At 36.1% G+C, this 20,671-nt stretch overlaps 1 protein-coding gene across 9 annotated transcripts in view; it reads left to right on the top strand.

Annotated features, from left to right (window-relative positions):
* The window catches only part of ZMYM2 (zinc finger MYM-type containing 2), a 95,344-nt gene that overhangs the window by 29,003 nt on the left and 45,670 nt on the right, over positions 1–20,671 (top strand). For 8 of the 9 annotated variants that reach the window (XM_075490949.1, XM_075490947.1, XM_075490950.1 and 5 more), the window contains 4 exons: positions 2,267–2,552; positions 6,131–6,296; positions 7,184–7,396; positions 20,246–20,396. In XM_075490949.1, the coding sequence (XP_075347064.1) occupies positions 2,267–2,552; positions 6,131–6,296; positions 7,184–7,396; positions 20,246–20,396 (816 nt within the window). The remainder of the gene's footprint in view (positions 1–2,266; positions 2,553–6,130; positions 6,297–7,183; positions 7,397–20,245; positions 20,397–20,671) is intronic. The other variant, XM_075490945.1, reaches the window with a different exon arrangement.

Genomic DNA, 20,671 nt, shown 5'->3' with positions numbered 1-20,671 from the left:
ACTCAAGTTTCTGTGAGCAGCAGTTGAGCACTACTGGAATTACAAGCACGTGTAACTTCACTGCACATGCTTACATATTCCTGGTAAGAGATACGATGTGCTCCCACTTGAAACTGATGAGAAAAGAGGAGAATGTCAAAATATTTTGAGGTGTTAAGGTTACCAGGGTATAAATATATCTGAGGTAGTAGACATAATAATATAGAAAAGGTTGAAGAGGGCACTCAAGTGAATTTTAACTTTAAGCACTGTGGTAACATATCTCAGTTTATCGGTATGGATCTCATGTCTTCAAAGGTAAACTTCTTCAATGGTTTAAAGACAAATGTGTTTTGTTCTGCTTCCTTTCTCTCTTCCCCTCACCTCTTTGTTCCACCTCTTCTATTTACCCTCAAGCATTACAATGGGTAAATTTCCAACTTGTCTTACATGTCTGAGAAATAGGACATCCTTGACAGCTACAAAGTCACACTGGAAAATGATCTTCTACTTGCTAAGGAATGTACATTGTTGCTGTAACAAAGGTTCTTGGAACTTCGTCCCTAGAATTAATTTTAAAACTATGCAGCAGAATATATTGTTAATAAAATCCTCTTGGGGAAGCGGAGGACTTTAGAAAATAGTATGAGGAAAGGGTGCCTTCTGTTTAGTGAATGATTATGGACCAAGATAATGTCCCTTAAGAATAAGGTATGGCCAGTTGCTGAAGTGTATAGGTTAAAGTTTTTGTTGTCTGAAGTTACAGAATTTGAAATCATCTTTCTTATATTTGGTTGTTAATATTAGTTGTAGTAACACTCCAGCAATACACTGAGTTACTACAGTAAGACATTCAAGGCTTTAGTATTTTTATTTAGTTACAGTAAATGCTGTGTTTGCTCTTTACTTAAAAGTAGTAGCACAAGTACTACCAAATACAGTAATATTTATGCAGGTGTTTGCTATTCAGTAGGTAACAGTGGAGTACTGTTCTAGATGCTGGGAATAAAAAGCTTGAAAGGTAAGTCCCAAGTGCTGTGACAGTATTTGGGATAGCTGACACATACTATTGAAAATGTGTGTAAATGTTTTTTATAATAGAAAGAACTTCCTATTCAGGTTTTAATTCATGCTTAAGTAATGTATCATTCTTGGCATTCTTCAGAAGCTCAGCGTTCTTAAATTCTGGTGATAATTATTTAAAATGAAAGCTTAAATTCCAGAGAAAAGCCTACAAATAACATTTTATTGGGGGAATTTTTTTTTTTTTTTCACAGAACTGTATATTCTGCTCCAAATCAAGATACTGAACCTGTAATTTAGCAGAAGCATGTGATCTTTCTGGATGTATTTCTGTTGGATAAAAAGTTTTACTTAAGTTCTTGTTGTGCAAGTTACTCTGTAGCATGTTATGCTACAAAAGATTGGGCAAAGATGACTTTGTTCCATAATAGTCTGTTGTCCAAAAATACAGATGGAAGACTAGTGGAGCCTGGAACACAGGGACATGGATTTGTGTACTGCCAGAACTTAATGAAATATTATTTTCTATGTTCATTGATTTCTACTGAGGACGACTTGGAACTCTCATGACTTTGCCAGTTTGCACATTAAGTGGTATTCATTGCATTGAAAAGATTATTGAGAAAAAAAACAGGAACTCTTACAGGAATCAATGACATAAAGCAGATCCCAGATGTGGAACCACTGTGCTTCGCTCTAACTGCAGTGTAGTTCTCTGGCTGCAGGCTGGACTAGGAAACTAGTATGGGGAACCCCAGCTCTGGGGTTTATCACTGAGGCCGGACACGTGAACTTTTACAGATGCTTGTTAAAGCTTTACAGCAAAATAACTGATGGAAATCTTAAGATTTCATGTCCTTATAAATTTCTAGAGTTTCTATCTCAAACCTTAGTTTAGAAATTCTACATTCTCTGTTGGTGTCTTTTTTTTTTTTATTATTGCAGTTGGTAATTGCAGTTTTGTCTGAAGATAAAATTGCGAGTTTGCAAACCCAGTCCAAGTGAATTGAGGTCTGCAAAACTTGTCGCTAGATGTAGGATGAGACCATCCTGAAATTTGTTCATGTTCTGAAGCTTTGTAACAATGGAGAATGGTACCATCAAACAGCATTTTATTTTAAACCTGAATTTCTAAAATATCTTCATTCTTTTGCCAGTTCCAACAGAAAAATGATTTTATGATTATATATCTGTGAATATTATTCTATATATATGTACATGTCTGTTCACTTACTTTTATGCTTGTTTGGTTTTTGTCTTGAAGATTCTTGGATATCCCAGTCAGCTTCCTTCCCTAGGAATCAGAAGCAACCAGGTGTGGATTCCTTGTCACCTGTAGCATCACTTCCTAAACAGATTTTCCAGCCTTCTGCGCAGCAGCAGCCTTCTAAACAGGTTAAAGTCACATGTGCAAACTGCAAAAAACCTTTACAAAAGGGACAGACTGCGTATCAGCGAAAAGGATCAGCTCACCTTTTTTGTTCTACTACCTGCCTGTCATCATTCTCACACAAACCCACTCCAAAGAAACTTTGTGTTATGTGCAGAAAGTAAGGGATTTTTTTAATTTTGTTTCATATTAGCAGCTAAATCCAGTAATACTTGAGATTCTCATGCATGTATGAGAATTGCTCTGTTAATGACATAAAATCTGACTATAAGTGTCACTTTAATGTTGTTTGGAAATGTTGAATTCACTGCCTGCTATAACAAAAAGTCTACCAGCTTTTGAATTTGGAGTATGGTAGACTGTTTCTATGAAAGCCAATACACTAAAAATTACTGGTTGTTTTTTTCTTTCTTTTTTTTTTTTAAAGACAAGGTGTCCAAGTTATAATATACCCTGTGACAAGATATATTTTTTAATATGTAAAGTCCTTTATGAAAAGAAGTGGACCTTGTGTTGTATAGAAAGCATTCATTTTGATAGATGAAGATACAAAATCAAGAGGCTTTAGAAGGAGGAGGAACTGGTACTTGCAAGAAGCTGGAAGAAATTTAGGAGCTCTTCCACTGTTGGCAGTGTGGGGAGAGGAGAAGCCTTAGACTTTCCCCATAGTTAGGGGCAACTATGGCAACTTTTGAAGCTTAAGATACCTTAAGTAGGAAGTACAGAGGGAGTGACAAGCATACCTAGAAGTGGCTTATTCTAAATTATTGGTTAGGTTTGACTTGTAATTTTTCATTATTTCCCAAACTTAAAATTGCCAAATAGAAGTCTTCCATAATTGTACTATTGCAGTGTTAGGTGTACAAAATAGCTGTACTATCTTTCTTTCAGTGTGCTTATTACTGAGATACTTGCACTTTTTCATATTTTTTCAGTAAAGTCTCAATCCAGTATACCCTGCAGTGACACTGGTTAAATGATGAATTCTTGCTGAAATAAATAAGGCTTGCAGTAAAGACTGCCTTCATTAATGTACATTTTGGAGAGGGTGATCTTTGCTCAATTGCAGATTTAAACTGGTGATAAAGGTTTTCTTCAGTATGCAGTGTGGTGGATTAATGGCTTGTATTCAGATGTAAGCTACTGATCTGAGTGTCTGAGTATCTCTTTTTTTTTTTTTTTCCTCTTCTTGAGACTCAGTAAAAATAACTTGTAGAAAGTATTGATATCCTGTATATTCATACCTTGGTATACTGAAAACCTAGCAGATGTAACATATTTTAGCTTTTTTTAAATACATGTAAAAGCTCAAATTCTTTCAACCCTTGCCTCTACAGAGCTAGTTAAAAGCACTTTGTACTCTGTTGGCTTGTATGTGTTTATACAATATTTTTTTAGAAATAATCTGGTGACTACTATATTCACCTAGCTGTATCATATATAAAGATGAAGATTAGTCTAATCTTTTTATTTCTGACTGAAATCTTGAAAATTCATGGCTAAATCTGTGCTCTTGCAACTTTGGAGATACGTATCTGTAAGAGGTTAAATATAAAACTGCCCTAAATGTAAACGCTTTATTTTTGAATGATGAGGAAAATACCTTATGTGTAGCTTTTGGGGTTACCTAAAGTAGTTTGTTTAGTGTATTTGATTTCTAGAGAACCTCTGTGACAATTTTTGAGGTGATGTTGGTCTTCGCTCTTCCACTAATATGCAGTTGCTTACTCAATTACAGTTAAATAGAAGGCAGTATATGCATGAAATTGTTCCTCTGCAGCATGGCTTCATTGTGAAGCTCAATCTTATCCAGCCTTTTTTTGCTTTATTGCCAAACTTTTGCTACCTGGTGGTAGCAAACCAGGTACTCTTTGCTCTGTACTTGCTTCTGAGTTCTTTTCCTACTAAAGCAGACATAATATTGTCAGATGCAGTTCAGTGGAAGGATAAGGGAATTCTAGTAAAATCCAGGAGATCTTGAATGTAGATTGGATAGATTATAATAGTTGATATGTCATAGGTCAGACTTTCAGAGGTAATGCTCAGATTTATCTTTAAATATGTAGATTACTTTAAGTGGAAAAAGTGAAGCCTACAGTAACTTCAGAAAAAAAAATTTATAACCCCATCTGAAAAGTCAGAATTCTTACTTTTTTTTCTTGTAAACCACTTTTTCTAGCACTCTTTCTGAATCTTTGTAACTACATAAATAGCATAGGAATTATTATAAGAAGGGAGATATCTAGCATTCTCCTTAGTGTTTATAATTTTTATTGACTCATGTTACTCTTTTGACTTCGCACTTGTGTCCTTTGATACAAGTTAATCGTGTTTATAAGTCCTGGTGGAATCGAGCTGGAAACTGTAAGCTCCTCACGGTAGGAGCTCTGGCTTTGTTTTGTAGAACAGAAGTGATAACACTTCCTAACACAAATTCTTACTAGCTTGCCAAAGGGCAAGCCAAAATCTGCTGACTTTCCTTTGATGGAAGAAGGCAGGCCTGCAAGTGTTAATACCCATGCGTGGTACAAGTTTATTTTCAAGGGAGTCTGTCTAGGGAAGCATACAGCATTTTTCCACTCATCCTGGTTTTAGGGCTCCTAGGTATGAGTGTCTGGGGCATGTCTTTTCCAACTGGTGATCCATCATGATGTCAGTAGAGATCCAGATGTGCCCAATCAATTTTTTATTTTCTGCCCAATTGCATTTCCTGTATTTCAATCATAGTTTTTTTTACTTAGAGGGTAAAGGAGGAGGTTTTTATTTCTCCTTACTGCTTCTAATTTATGGGATGTGATAGTTTGGGATCAAGAGTGAAATGACTGTAAGAAGTTAAAATGACTTAGAAATGACTGTAGAAGTTTGGGAGACCTGATTACAAAGGTGCGCTGACAAGCATGGTGTTAGCAACTTTGCTAAGTTTGCAGTGTGTGCAGCATACATTGAAGATCAAGGAAGTCTAGAATTAACTTCAGTGAAAAACAGTGTAGGTCAGTTTGGTTAGAAGAAAGTTTGTTCAATTTCAGTTAATTTTATTGATGGTTGCATGTCTGGTTTAATGGATTAAATTGGTGCAGTTTCATAGGCAACTGCATGAACTGTTCAGGTGCTTTGGAACTTTAAAGTAAGGATGAAATTAACCTTTTTAAAATTTTAAATTATAAAACTTCTAGGCAAATTTGTGGTAGAGTGTTAAGCTTTTTGGTTATATTTATAAGTATGAGAAAACAACCTTCTCTCCTTGCCTCATCCTATCCTGAGATTAATACTGGAAATGGTGGTGCTACATACAAATAAAGACCATTGCTTGCCTTTTACTATCAATCTGAATTTTTCATATGAAACTTAAGTATAGCTTTTGTGTAAAGTTGCAAAAGGGCTAGTTGAAATTTGCTGTGTTAATTTTTTGTATAAGATTGAGTTTGCCACATCTGGTACCTAATGGTGCATTAATGTCACTTAATTCTAGAATAATGTAATGGGAAAAAAAATCCAATCCAAACAAAAAAATTGGTTGTTACACAGAAAAGACATTGTACTTGCAGTACTTGCTGTAGGTGTAAAAAATATTATTAAACTTAGTGTTTGACATGTGACTAACAACTGTACACCCACAAACCCGGTTTGAAATGTAAGCATTAAAAGGAAGGATGAATCTTATAAGATGTAAAGTGTTCTTGTTTAAATACATATATGTATTTATACACAAGCACACTACAGGGTTTTTTTGTCTTTCAGAGATATAACAACAATGAAAGGTACCATTGTTGCTCAAGTCGATTCAAGTGAGTCTTTCCAGGAGTTTTGCAGTACATCATGTTTATCCTTCTATGAAGATAAACAGAATCCTTCGAAAGGAGTTTTGAATAAATCAAGATGCACTATCTGTGGTAAACTAACTGAGGTCTGGTTGACTGGTTTGGTTTGTTTTTTCCTCTTATCTTTCTCCGTAATGATGATATTAATAACTTCTATTCTGAAACAAGAAAACTGAAAATAAGAAAATTTAAAATTATTCAGTATTGTCATATGCAGTGAGATATTAAGATATGCAGGCTTAATATTCATGAAGAGCAACTGAAGGAAGAAAGAATTCAAAGAGGTTAATATTTGATTTTTTTTTTTGTTGTTTCAGAAACTTGAAGTGCCTTTTGCTAATATCTTGTAGCTACTGTCAACAATTTTATTAGGCATAGAATCTTGTAATTATAACCCAGATCTCCCATGTAGGAGAACTGCTGTTGAAAAAAGTCAATATTTACTATATTATTTACTTTATTTTTACTGCATATTTTGAAACATTATGCAAATGTTTTTAGAGATATGTAGAATATACATAATTTTAAATTCTCATTAATGTATTAATCTACTCTTGATGCTGTTACTGGGCCTGCCATAGGTCAGGCTATTACTTTACACAGCAGATGTGTCTGGCCAGTCTTTATATGCCATGTTGTTAGCCTGCAAATTGAGTATTTTATAAAATTGCATAAATTTACCTTCTGCTTTAATATGCAATTGTTACATCCTTCTCTGTGATCTTTGCTTCTAGGCTAAAAGAAAAAATGAGTCCAACATTTTTTTTCTAGAACTTTGGAGACAACAGAAACACCAATTTCTGTTTCTATATTTCATGGTCATTTCAAGCATCTCTGTTCTTAAATAGTGAGCTATTATAATCTGGTTTTAGTTATTGTACATGAATGTAAGACTTTTGGCTTGTCTAGTATTTTAAGGCAACTTCATGCTTGTGTGGTGATAGAATACATTTTTTTAATTTTTATTTTTTAGATTCGTCATGAAGTTAGCTTTAAAAATATGACTCATAAGCTGTGCAGTGACCATTGCTTCAATAGATACAGGATGGCAAATGGCTTAATAATGAATTGCTGTGAGCATTGCGGAGAGTATTTGCCCAGTAAAGGAGCTGGAAACAATATTCTTACTATTGATGGTCAGCAGAAAAGATTCTGTTGTCAGAACTGCGTTGGTGAATACAAGCAGGTAATTACTTCTTTACCTATAAATTAAAATTTATAAACATTATAAAATTAAAATTTATAAACATTAATACGCCTTAAATTTATCCTGTTACTCATAACATGGTTTTACTTCTCATTAGAAGCCTTAAGTAACAGACTTCTAAAAATGAAATTCATTCCAATGGGGGCAGACTAGCTGGAATGGATGTTTTACTCCTGGCTTTTTTTTGATGTTGCTGTAATAGCAATACCTATTTGTTATTAATGAAAATATCATTAAAATTAAACTTTCTGTTAATAATTTCTATTTCTTTCTAATGGGTGTATCACAAGTATATTAATAGCAAGCCTGACACACAAGCTTACTAGTCCTTAAGTGATGTTCTTTTTTAGATATAAAAGCTCAGTTGTATGCAATCAAAACATTCAAAAATGTGCAGAGCATACAGGTTGGACATTGCTGTGAGAATGTTCTAACTGATTATACATTGGCTCTGTACCTGTACTATGTCTAATCTCCTTTGCTGTATAGCATAGGATTTCAAAATTTATTGTTACTTTCATCCTTCGACATGTAAAATTTTGTGCTTTTATTTTCTTTACTTGGTTTGGTTTTTTAATTTATTCTGAAGACCATTAAGATAGTAATAATTGTTGTGGTTAAAAATAATTCCAAATCAAGAAACCTGATGCTGATGTCTTTTACATATTACAGAACCAGCTTAGCTCTGAACCACTGCTAATGCTGGCTGGGAGGTTTTAAATGTTAATTGCAGTATTTATGGTATAATAGGATAGCTGTGAAATAGTAAATATTTTGGAGGAGGATATGCAATTTGGGGATTTTTTTTTTTTTCCTTTGGGTTTTTTTGCTTGGTACATTCTGCTCTGAGTTTGTAGGGATAGTGTTATGAAATAAGAAAGTACTATTTTACTAGAAAGAAATTTCTTTATCTGATTTTGAAGTCCACACTTGAATATGTGAGCGGCCCCAGTGCTGCACATTGCTTTGGGTTCTTTCTTCATCTCTTTCCATTTTTAAGGAACCAGTGATCCAAGAGAAAAGGGAGTGCAGTGCTGAATGTTTTTAAGTTCTTTAATGTTGCATCATGTATGTTTGTATTTTCTCTTTGGACATTCAGTTTTGATACTTTTGGGGATGGCTGTTCTTGTGTATATGCAATGTGCAAACAGCAAATCTGGAAACGTGCATATGTAAACAGCGTAACTGAAAACGTAACATAAGCGTTATTCTTTTGTCACAGCTATACCAAAAGGGACAGGATAGGTTTCCAAGATACTAAAAACATAGTCATACCCAGAAGCCATGGAAAGACTTGAAGAAACGTTGAATACTGTCTCTCGAAGAAACAAAAAGGCATGAGATTAACTTTGAACTTGAGACATTCCCACACAACCAGTATAACATGCACTGCACATGGAATTATGAAATGAACATGGAATTTTGAGAGGTCGAATGATAAATCTGTACTTAACTCTCATTACAGACTGTACTCTATTTGTTCAGATATTTTTGTATTTTGTGTTTAGATATGTATTTGAGAAGGATATGGGTAGCAGGTTGTATGTTCTGGTTTGATTTGGGGCGGAGGAGCAGTTTGCAGTACCAGGAATCTTCACAAGTAGTGTCGGGTATGGTGCATTATTGTGAGGTTCCTTAAGAGAAGCTTTAAAATTGAGACGCATTGTTTTGGTGCATTCAGTTCTGACAGCAGACTTTATTCAAGCAAGTTCTTAAAACTTTTGTGGAAATATTTGGCACTGGGGAACTGTAATAGGCTGTGAGAAGCTTAATTCTAGTGCTCATGTGCATCTGGTTTGGAGTGGTGATTAAGCATAATTCTTAACTGGTAGGATTCAAATGTTCCTGGAGTGTGGGGGTTTTGGGGTGTTTTTGATATCAAGAGAAACTCAAACTATAAAATTAGGAGTTTTTTAGTGTATGTTGCTGTAGGTGCCAAAGTTGCTCAGGACGCAATTATTTGAGCATATTTAGTTGTGTAACAGGATTTATTTAGGTTTGAACTTCCACTTGCATTAAGGTTTTTTGAACTGAATGTATTCAAGGAATTCTGTTTTTATAAAAGGTATTTAGACTTTGGCAAATGTCACTGACAACTCATTGGGCCACAATTGGTAAATTGTAGGTTGCTTTTTTCAGTTGTAACAATGTTTTCTTGGAAATTTTTTATTAGATCTTGTTTTTAAAGGAGAACTGGTGAAGGAGAGAATATGGGAGAGTTGCTATTACACGCTGAAATAAACTCAATGGGATCAATAATATAGGAAAAGTTGATGTATCATTTGATTACAGCATTGTGTTGTACAACTGATTATCATGTGTCACATAAGTTTTAGCAAATGTTTTCTTACAAACAGTTGTAAAATACATAGGTCTGACCGGTATGAGCTTTGTATTAAGCAGTTTATATTGTAAATGTCATACGCCTATCAATATGCTATACATTTGTAGTAGTAATAAATGAAAACTGATTCTTATTACTTGTACCTATCTATATACTTCATCCCTATTTTTTTGAATAAATATTACACTGATTTGAACAATTAATTTTCAATAACTTATCCTGGACATTTTTTCTTCCTGGAATGAAAAAGTTAAAATTGTGGGTAATAAAAAAATTACTGTGGCTCTCGGAATGGCCACTGAGTGCAAATAATCCATCGGCTACAAAGGGTTTCTTTCCTCTGCCTTAGACTGTTGGTGGGAGTAAGAAACAGTGTTATTCCTGGGATGGGGAGTAGGCTTTTTCTGAAGTGCTTAAGTCACCTTTCAGGGTCGTGGATGCACTTAGCTTTTTACGTACCAGTTTCAGAACCTGCTTTAAAACAGACACACAAATACTCTTGAATATTGCATCCTGTGTTTTGCTTTTCTGAGAGGTGATGGCTGTTCTTTGTTACCTAAAACTGAAGTAATTACAGAACTTAGGTTTCTTTCATATTAAAAGAGCTATGAAGAATAATAGATTAATAAATCGTGTAAGAATGTAAAAAAAATTTAAATAGACAAAGCCTAACTAATGCTCATTGTGGTTATATGCAAGAGCATGTTAATTTCCTGATGGCACAACAGCTGTTCATGAAGACAGCTATGTGCAGGTCAAGCTTTTTTAAAAAAGAGAAAACAACGATAAAATACTTCCTCCAAAAATGAAATAACTGTGACAGTTTAGATAAAATAACAAAGCCCTTATTGAACGTGGTTATTTTTTTTTAAACCTGAAGACGACGACTACTTCTAGATCATAAATTCTTTACCTGTTGCACTGAGGTACAATCTCTTCACATGTAAAGGGGCAAGAGGGAGTTAATGATGCTAAACAAAATGAATAAAACAAAACAATGCTAGAAGAGAATGAGATCATAGCTGACAAGGAGGTGGCTAAATTGTCTGTAACTGTGCAAATGCTGAAATATTTTATTTCTTCAAGTAGGCATTTCATATAATTAGAATGAGAACTTAACAATTTTAAAAATAACTGTAGTGATTCATTTAAAAATAAGTATCTATGCAATAAATTGAAACAGACCCCGAATATGCCTGTTGTGAAGACATATTAACCAAAAGCATATACATATGTTGATTCAATGTTCTGATACTGTTGCATATTTTCTGTCTACAAAATTAGTCGACTTCCTTTTCATGGCAGTTGCAACCTTGTTTGTGTCCCGGTTTGCTGGATTTGGGTACAGGCTTGACAACCTTGTTCTAAGGGACAAGTGAATTCTGTGACTTGGCCTGTGCAACCCACCATACCTTTTAATTTTCAGCTGTTCAACTAAGATAAAGCTGAGTCTGTGTCTACTTTTAAAAATACAGTCTTTAACTGCTTTGCTTACTGGCCTAATCAGTCCACAGTGCTCTTGATTGTGCCATGAAAGCATTTAATGCTTTACTAGTTTAAAATGTTCCTTTACTTTTTTTGCTTTGTTGCCTTAACTAAAATTCTTCTTGTTGGAATATGACCTGGGATTTGCTTGCTTTGGGTGCTTCTTAAAAGTTATGGTCTTAATGTGCTGTCAAAAAAGGGGGGAAGGAACTCTAGCTGTTTCTTCTTAGGCTTCTTAATAGCTCTGGAATGAGGTCAGTACTGGGTGAATGCAAGCCAAATGAGTATATTCCTAGTTGGAGAGGATGCTTGCAGTATGTTTTCATCTAGTGAAAATTTTCTTTCAGCACTGAATAAAAGTGCATTTGATTGACTTCCCTGATGAGATGAAGACTTACTACTGAACATGCTTCAAGACTAACCAGGCTATGCCATCCCTTTAAGCCATTCACGTACAAGCAATAGAAAAAATCCAACCTAGGCAGTTGTGCTTCCTTGTTTTGAATTCTGCTCCTTGCCAAACAACTGCTTTTGTGAAACTCTGTAATTCATCTGCTTTATCTGTGTGCAGGGGTTTAGGAGCCTTCACTGTGTACAGTAATATGCGTATCAGTTCTGCAACTTATGATTCATTGCTTTTGTAGAATTTGTATTTAATCTCACAAAATGCATTGTTACCTACTGGTTTCAATCTCACTGAATGCTATGCTAAATAGACTGTCTTGTCACATAGTACTTCAGTGGAAGCATCTAGGGTTTTCAACTTTGTCTTGTTCCATACAGTGTCTGTTATCTTTCTGTGCTTCTTTACTATTAGGTCAGATCTGTCCTTTTTATTTTGATAGTACAATTAACTGCAAAATCTGCTGCTTCCTGACATTGTTACTGCTTTCTAAACTCTTGTTTCCAAGTGTCTGTTTCAACAGTAAATACAGTTGACAAAAACAGTAATTGTGAGAGTTTAACAGCTCCTTTACATTGAAATATTAGAAATACTGACTTTTCAAATTTAGGGGGTTTTTGTTTTGTTTTTAATTTCTGGTCACTTTTTTAAAGAGAAGTTCTGTGGTTTCAGCCAGTTCAAACTGTGGTTTAGTAGTGGAATCTCTTCCTCATACGGTAAACCACTTCTGTCTTACTTCAGGTAATACTAAGTTTGGTATTAAGTAATCTCTGATAATACTAAAGTCTGATACTATGTACACTCCTACAAATGGAGATAGCTAGATGCTTTTTACCCCATCTACCATGGTTAAATGACAGAAATCTTTATCAACCAAGAAATACTTAATTCCCCTTCCTTCCTGCTTAGTGGTGGTGGTGGGGGGCGTTGAGGCCTCCTGATATTTATGCCTCCAGTTTCTTGTGTCTCTGATGCAAATCAAGTTCTTCTAGAAACTATCCTGTTGTTCTACCTGTTCTTCTACCTTTTATTTACTCCTGTTTCTGGAACCATTTATTTTGCTATTTCTGCTTCAGATGTCTGTCTTCAGCTGTAGAACTTGCTGCTCTTCAATAAAAACTATATAATCAGCTTCCTTAAGCACCTGAATTATCATTCATAGTAAGCGTTCAGGATGTTATTTCCTCAATATTTTAGAAGATAGTGAGATAGGTATATCAGAGATGTTAAAACAGCTTTGTAGTTCTGAAGAAAAGTACTTATGGCAGTCAAAATTGTGAGGTGTGATCTGTGTGGGAGCACAGGAAATTCTTAGGAAGAGGAAGAAGCAAGAAGGTGGTATCACTAGGTATCGGAGGTAGGATGGATATAACCACATCTGTGCACTCCTGTACCTGGAATAATTGGAGAGGATTGAGGGGAAGAGGGAGAAGACGCAAAACAAACAGCTGAAACATTCAGTTAATGTAAAAGTAACTTGCCTTTTGAGTCAGGGGAAGAAGGGATTTTCAGCTCTGCTTTTCTTGAAGGCATGAAGACAAGTGTCTTGAGAGCAGCAACAAAACTGGCAAAAAGAGGGAGCACTGGCAGTTGGAGATGCCAAAGAAAAGTTACTGGACAAGTTACTGATTTGGCTGTTTGCAGAGTTCAGCTGATGGAATGTAAACACAAATCACTTGGTGTTCAAGGACCACAAAAGCAATTACTTCAGCTTTTGCTCTTAAGACTTGGGCAAATGCTTTTCAGGTGTTACTAATCTTAATCTCTTTTGTTGGAGCAGGGAAGAGTTTACAGTTGTTGCTCTTGGGGGAGAGATTATTTGGGTGCAGTATTTCAAAAGACTGTATAAATAATACAGTTTCTTCCTTCTTTGCTGTTACAGATTCTGCTGACATCTGGTTCTTTTCTTAGATGTTTGTGTTGCTTCTGGATCCATCTGGACCATCCTTTTTTCAAATAGATCTGAAGTAGTTTAGCTGCTGTTTTCTTGATTGCCTTACTAATGGATGTCTGTTATAGAATTCCATGTAATGAATATCTCTGCTTTTCTACTTACAGAAAATTTCTGTCTTACTTCTCCTTTACCTTTGTATTTGAACACAGGTTGACTGTGTTTCTGTCCCAGAATATTCTTTTCTAGAAGCTTTCCCTGTATTTATCTTATTTCTGATCTGAAACTGTTACTCTGTAAAGCTACCAGAGAGAAGTTTGCCTGGATTGAGAAGTATGTACCAATCTGGTTTACTGTGGACCATATGAGTTTGACTGCAAAGCATTTCCTTCAACTGGAAACAAATCTTTGGGCTGCCTACATAGTGTTGTAATAATGAGCTGGTATTCTGATGTTCTCAGTCGACTGGCCCTTGCATGGGAGAAGTTGTAGCAAGAATGCTCTCTTACATTGCAGACATGGTCTTCATCCTGCTCTCTGTCCTTCTGAAGGCACATGAAGCAGATCATACTGCTTTTTTTCAGTCAAGAATAAAAGTCTGTAGCACAGATGCCTAGATGCAAGGCACTAACACCTTTACTGAAATACTCTTGCAGCCAGAAGGTTCAAGAACAGAGACTTTCATCAGTTTCAGTTGCAAACAGAAGTGAAGCTCACTTCTAAACTACCATGAAATTACAGTATTGGTCTGATACTTATTTTGGGGCTTGATCTTTCTTCTTAGTAGGATGTATGCAAGAAGAGCTCTAGACTTCAGCTTTCATGATCCTTTCAGTAAGAAATAAAGGAAGATCAAGATTCCTTCTAAAATGACTGTTGCTGATAATGGCAAGAATAAAAATTCCTCAGAAACCCTCCAAGTGAACTTTCTCTTCTTTCCAGAAATTTGGATTTCTGTTGCAACAATGCTTGTATTTCTGGAATATATCTCATTCATCTGTTTTGTCTTGCATCTTGATAGCCACTTTTGTAGTTGCCAGTTTGACTTCAATATTGTCCTAGTGGACAGAATGAGGATTTGAAATGTATATAGAACTAGTAACACGTAAAATTTTTCAAATCACATCAAGTTTTATGTCTTTTCTCAGTTATCTGTCATGAGATACCTATCATGAAGTAGACCTGATTTCTAGGATTAAGTCTCTAATAGGGTATAGAAACAAGTCGTGAAAGAACAAGTGAGTTTAGAATCAAATATAATAAGAACAGAAGAATATTCAGGCTTCTGCTTTTACCTTAGACTTTATGCTTTGGAAGTGGTCAAATATGCAATGGGATCTAGCTAAAATGAGGTCATCTCAAAACAGAATCTAGATAGAATAGTGAGGGAGAGGTGTACTCAGACTATTTTGCATCAAGATTCCCCTCAGAGGGCACTGGGCCATTATTCTCTAGAAATTTTGCCTCTGGATTAATTTAACTTTTTTTTTTTTTTACTTAGTAATCTAATTGATACAATTGTCTGTACAGGTTTGATAGCAGTGTTTTTACTTAAAATTTTTCTTAAAATAGCAGTCCTTAAACTTGCATATATTTTATAGGACACTGTAGATTTGAATTTGCCAGAAGTGGTGCATGGAAGGAAAATGCTTGATGCGTTCTCTTGTGGCTTGGTTCCAAGTTAATTCCATCTTTGAAGGAAACTTGAAACTGATTCTAGTTTGCATGTGCAGGGTTTTTGTCTATAATCACTTTTGCCTACCATTGAAGTATCATGAGCAGCGCAAGATGAAGCCAGTACTTCATCTGGAATGGAAGATAACTGCCAAGAAAGCAGCTTTGGAGAAAAAGGCTTGGGTATCCTGGTGGACAACAAGTTGAACAGGAGTTAGCACTGTGACCTTGCAGCAAAGATGGCCAACTGCATCCTGGGTTGTATCACAGAATGGTTGAGGTTGGAAGGGACCTCTCGAGGTCATCTTGTCCACCCCCCTGCTCAAGCAGGGTCACCTGGAGCAGATTGTCCAGGACCCTGTCCATCTGTGTTTTGAGTATCTCCCAGCATGGGGACTCCACAGCTGCTCTGGGCAACCTATTGCTGTATTAGCAACAGTGTAGCCAGTAGGTCAACGGAAGTGATTTCCGTGCCCTGCCTGCCTTCCTGCCTTCCCTGCCCTCCCCGCAATTCTGAGACTGCATCTGGAGCACTGTGTCCAGTTTTGGATTCCACAGGATGAAAGGCGTTGACATGCTGATGCAAGTTCATGGAGAGCAGCTACCAAGATGTTTAGAGGGCTGGAGCACATGACATAGGAGGACAGGCTTGGGGAGATGTTAGTTTGTTCAACCTTCAGAAGGCTAAAGGGGGATCAGTTATATAATGGGATGGTATAGAGAGGACAAAGTTGGACTCTTCTTAGAAGTGCATAGTGGAAGGTTGAGAGGCAACAGGCCCAACTTGAAAACACAGGGAAACTTGATTTAGATAGAAGGAAAAGCTTTTTTCTGTGAGGGCGGTGAAATCCTCCAGAGAGGTTTTGGAATGCTCATCCTTGGAGATGCTCAGATTTGCCTGGACAAGATCCTGAGCAACCAGCTCTGGACCTGCTTTGAGCAGAAAGTTGTACTTGACCTCTGGAGGTCCCCTTCAGTCTACATGATTCTGTGATTCTATCCTTTTGAAACAAAGAATGAAGCAGTGATGTTTAAAATAAAGAATCAGGAAGTTTTCTTTTTTTTTTTTTGTTCCCTCTTAATCAGTAATGAAGATGTTGGTATTCTTTGTTCTGTTTTTCTCTCTACCAGTGAAATTCTTTCTTTTGTCCCCTGACTGTGAAATACCAACAACATTGACACAGCTTTAAATTTTTCTAAATTTCTTTTCTGAACACCCGCTTTTCCTTGAGGATGGTTAAAATATTCAATTAAAAAGAAAAATCTTCTGTAGTAAGAAGATGAGAACAGCTGTTCTAGTTCAGACTGGGGATAGAGACTCCTGCAGTGTATGTAAGTGGGCATGCAAGGAAGTGTAAGAACAGGGCAGGAGGTACTTGGATATTTTCCCCTGAGCATTCTCTTAGCTTCTGACCCTTTAGAGGTCAGGGGATCTCTTGAACTTTATGCAAAGTTCCTGTGTGCTATTTTTAGTGAATCTCTTAAGTGCTTGTCCAGTCTCCTTGTGAACACATAGAAGCAGTTTTTCCATCCATGACACTCTTCGGTAAGAAGTTCTGCTGACCTGCTGTCTGTCATGCAAAGAGCTGCCTCCTGTTGTTTGTTTTGAAACTTCTGTTGATATTCATATGATTTCCCATAGTTGTTAGTATTGGAAAAGACAAATGAACAGTTGATCCACAGTGCCCCACATTATACCATTTGGTTCTGTCATTATTCTCTTAAGCTATCTTGTTTCTAGGCCAAAAATCCTTACCTCATAAGAATGCTCTTCGACCCTATGTATTACTGTAGTTCTCCTTAGTTTTAGTGAATCTTCTGTTTGTTTATTCCAGCTAGAAGGGTACTTCTAGGGAAAGGATTCTCAAATCTTACTTTTTCTACGGAATGAAACTAATACTGTAGATTCTTAGAGATGAAAGAAAGTATGTTGTGATGAATGTGAGAGTAGAAATGTAAGTTACCTGAGAACCTTGAGAAGAGAGAGTCTCATCTGGAAATTTGACACTTAAGATGTCCCTGCTCACTGCAGGGGGGTTGGACTAGATGACTTTTAAAGGTGTCTTCCAACCCAAACTATTCTATGATTCTAAGAACAAGAGAAAATTCTTGGTCTGCATTATGGCTATCTAAAAACATATGGGATAGTACAGTATGAGGTCCTCTGATGTTCTCAATGGAGGAAGCCTTTGAGTTAGACTATTAAAATAATTGTGAGACACCTATATAATGCTGTTTGATGAATACTTGCAGTTATGCTTTAATCTTTTTTTATAATAGTGTTGTATTCCTTGGGTTTAGAATGGTTTTAATATTCAAACTTACAAGTTTTGGGAGTACTGACGAGTAATAAAAATGCAGGAAAAAGTTCAACTTGAAGGAAATTATGATTATGAGGTTTTGGGCCTTTTAATTTTTTTTTTTTTTCTTCACTGGTGTCCTACCTCCTTCACTTGTGTAACAACATGTTTAAACTTTTAATAATGCAGAAATGCTCAAACACTCTTCCTAGTTGCTGTGAGAAGAATAAAGTGAGAGCTTTGCTGTTATGCTTTTGTTTCTGCTCACAGAATCTTCTGCATCCTTGATATGTTTTTTGGAAATTCTTGTTCTTTGTAGTGTTGATAATTTAGATCAAGGCTTGCTAGATTCTAACTAGATATTAGTAAAGATTCTTCTTGTTGCTTTTAAGTCTGAAAGATCTAGGGTGAAATCGGTAAACAACTCCAGTATTATAAGGATATTTGAAATTCAGAAGTGATGGACATGCTGCTGCACTGTACTTTGTGTGCATGATCCTTTCTTGACATCAGTTAAATAATGAGATACTTGAGATGCTGGTCAGCAAAAGCTCTTTCTACTTTCAAGGGATTTTTGTCAAAACATGTAGTCTGTTGACACAATGAATATTTTCTGATTATGCTCTGATCAGCTAACTATAAATTCATTTATTATTACCAGTATTTTCATCTTGCTGTCTCTTGAACTCATCATGGCCTCAGTTTGATTTTTCTTTTGGACCTAGAACTTGTGAAAGCTTCACTTACCTGTGCATTGTTTACTGATTATATTCCTCAATGCTCTTTGTGAAGCTGTGTGTCAGCATATTTGCATTAGTGCTTCTAGATTTACATTTTGGTTTATTCTAGAGATACCAAGACTATTTGTGCATGCAGGTTTTTTGATGGTTGTTGTCCATTAAGCTTGTTCCAAGAAGTCAAGTCCTTTGTAAATTGTGACCTCCTGTGTTCTCACTGGTAATATAACTCGAAGTATTCTTGATGTCCTGCTTTTTTCTATTAACATGTCAGAGGAGGTGAATGTGTATTAGAAGAATAGCTCCTACTCATAGAACAGTATAATTGCTGCATTTTGGTCTTGGTACTTAGTGTGAATTTTGTCAATATTGTGGCTGACTAGGAGTATTATTAAGTGCTGGGTAACATTTTTAAAGGCAAACAGAAAAAAATGAAATAAGATGGGAAGGAAGGATCCTGGTGTTGCATAAAATACCCTCCTCTAGGTAGGATCTTTATATCTTGACACATACTTCTTTTTTGGAGGAAATCCACAGCAAAGGTTTCATCAAAGCAACATGTGGAAGTTGTGAAGTTGTGTGGTATCTTGAAATTTTGCTGGTCTCTTCAGGATGTTACACATGCCTCTGCCACAAATTCGGTGTATTTGTACATTTTTATGTACATGTTTTTAATATAGGGAAGATGGATACATGTTATAAAACCGTAAGTTTCTTCTCTGGCTGTCTGTAAGACTGGATTTAGCTAGTTCTCAAATGTAAGTAGCTAAAAACAGGAAGAGCAAAGATATCTGCTGAGGCTTCTGTTACTCTGAACAAAGTGAAGCACCTATGAAACATGCTTTGCCTTTCCTTCCCACTTCAGTCCTTGAGAAGAGGGAAAGAGGGAGAGGTAGTGCCAAAACTATTCCTTAACAGAAGGGAAGAAATCTTAAGTGCCTAAGTGTCAATGGGGTATTTTCTAATACTCAGTAAGGAGAGAGTCTGCCTGATAGGAAACTCATTGCTGTTCTAATGAGGAATTCTCTATGATTGCTGTCAAAACCATGATACTACTTCTATGGGCAGGGAAGGTGTCTAGACATTTTTTTCTGAAACTTGCTTTATGGTGCTTGAGATATTTGCCTAACACTGAAGTATGTAATACATGTAGCAGGTCAGAACTATTGATTTTGTGTGTTGACTGTGTCATCGGTATTTCTGCTTGGTGTGACTTTTCTGTGCTTTTTATAGAACATTTGTTCCCTTCTGTGGAAAACTGTTGATTGACTGCTGTGTTGAGAGATGTCAAAATTGAGTCTGTTACCAGATTCACAGAGTCACAGTTCCTCATTGGATCCGATGAGGAGCATAGGAACTCTGCAGCGTGTTTCTCCTGCCTGGAGGACTGGAACTAGGAGAATTGAGAAGCTAGATGTTGTCCTAACAGTGCTGTTACCAAGAAACTGCTACGCCTAACTCATACTTGATAATATTAAGGGTGTTATCATTTGGAGAGTACAATTTTTTTTCAAAGTTTAGCACCGTTATTTATCCTCCTTCTTTGCCGTGCCAGACTCCTGTTTCTTTTCTTACAACCATTGTCCTATCAACAAGGAGAGAGGAACAGTGTTGTTTCAAACTCTTCAATTCAGCACAGCTTGCTGTATGCTCTTACCACAGCCACAGTTTGCAGATGGTGGGATTTGGGATGGGGTTTTTTTGTTTGTTTGTTTGTTTGTTTGGGTTTTTTTGAGGGGTGTGTGTTTGGTTTTTGTCTTTACACAGAAGTTTAGTTTTAGTCAGCTTCCCCCCAGGAGTAAGAGACTCAACCATAGTGCTGGATGCTCTTGAGGGGATGATCATGAGAGTTAGTTAATATAGGAAGGTTCTGATGGGGGAGCAAATTGCAGAAGTAAATAAGTTTTCCTCTGTGTTTGCTATACCATAATTTAAAACCAAAAGCCAAACATAGTTTTAACTAATGCATTGTTTTGCTTTTTTTTATGTTTTAGAAATATGGCAAATTAACATCTTGTACTGGCTGCAGAGCTCAGTGCAGGTTTTTTGACATGACTCAGTGCATAGGACCTAATGGATATATGGAGCCATACTGCTCAACTGCATGCATGAACACACACAAATCAAAATATGCAAAATCACAAAGTAAGTGAAAAGGATGATGGATTTTCATCACTGATCAGAGTAGACTTTTTTTTTTGAAGTTTGAACACTGGGGGTGGGTTGTTTTGTTTTGGAATTAATCTATGCAGATGTGACTTTACAGGTTTTTAAACTTATTTTTTTTAAAAAAAAGATCACATTCAACACTAGTAAATGAGGGGTCATTTTCCCCACTGGCCTCTTTGCTTGATGTCAGAAACAGTTTTCAACTGTCTCACGACTTCTGGGGAACAAATGTTGAGACATAATGTGCTCTG

This window comes from Mycteria americana, chromosome 1 (genome assembly GCF_035582795.1).
Source record: "Mycteria americana isolate JAX WOST 10 ecotype Jacksonville Zoo and Gardens chromosome 1, USCA_MyAme_1.0, whole genome shotgun sequence".
NCBI classification, from domain to species: domain Eukaryota; kingdom Metazoa; phylum Chordata; class Aves; order Ciconiiformes; family Ciconiidae; genus Mycteria; species Mycteria americana.
The sequence above is the reverse complement of the archived record's forward strand: the minus strand, read 5'-3'. Positions and strand labels throughout refer to the sequence as shown.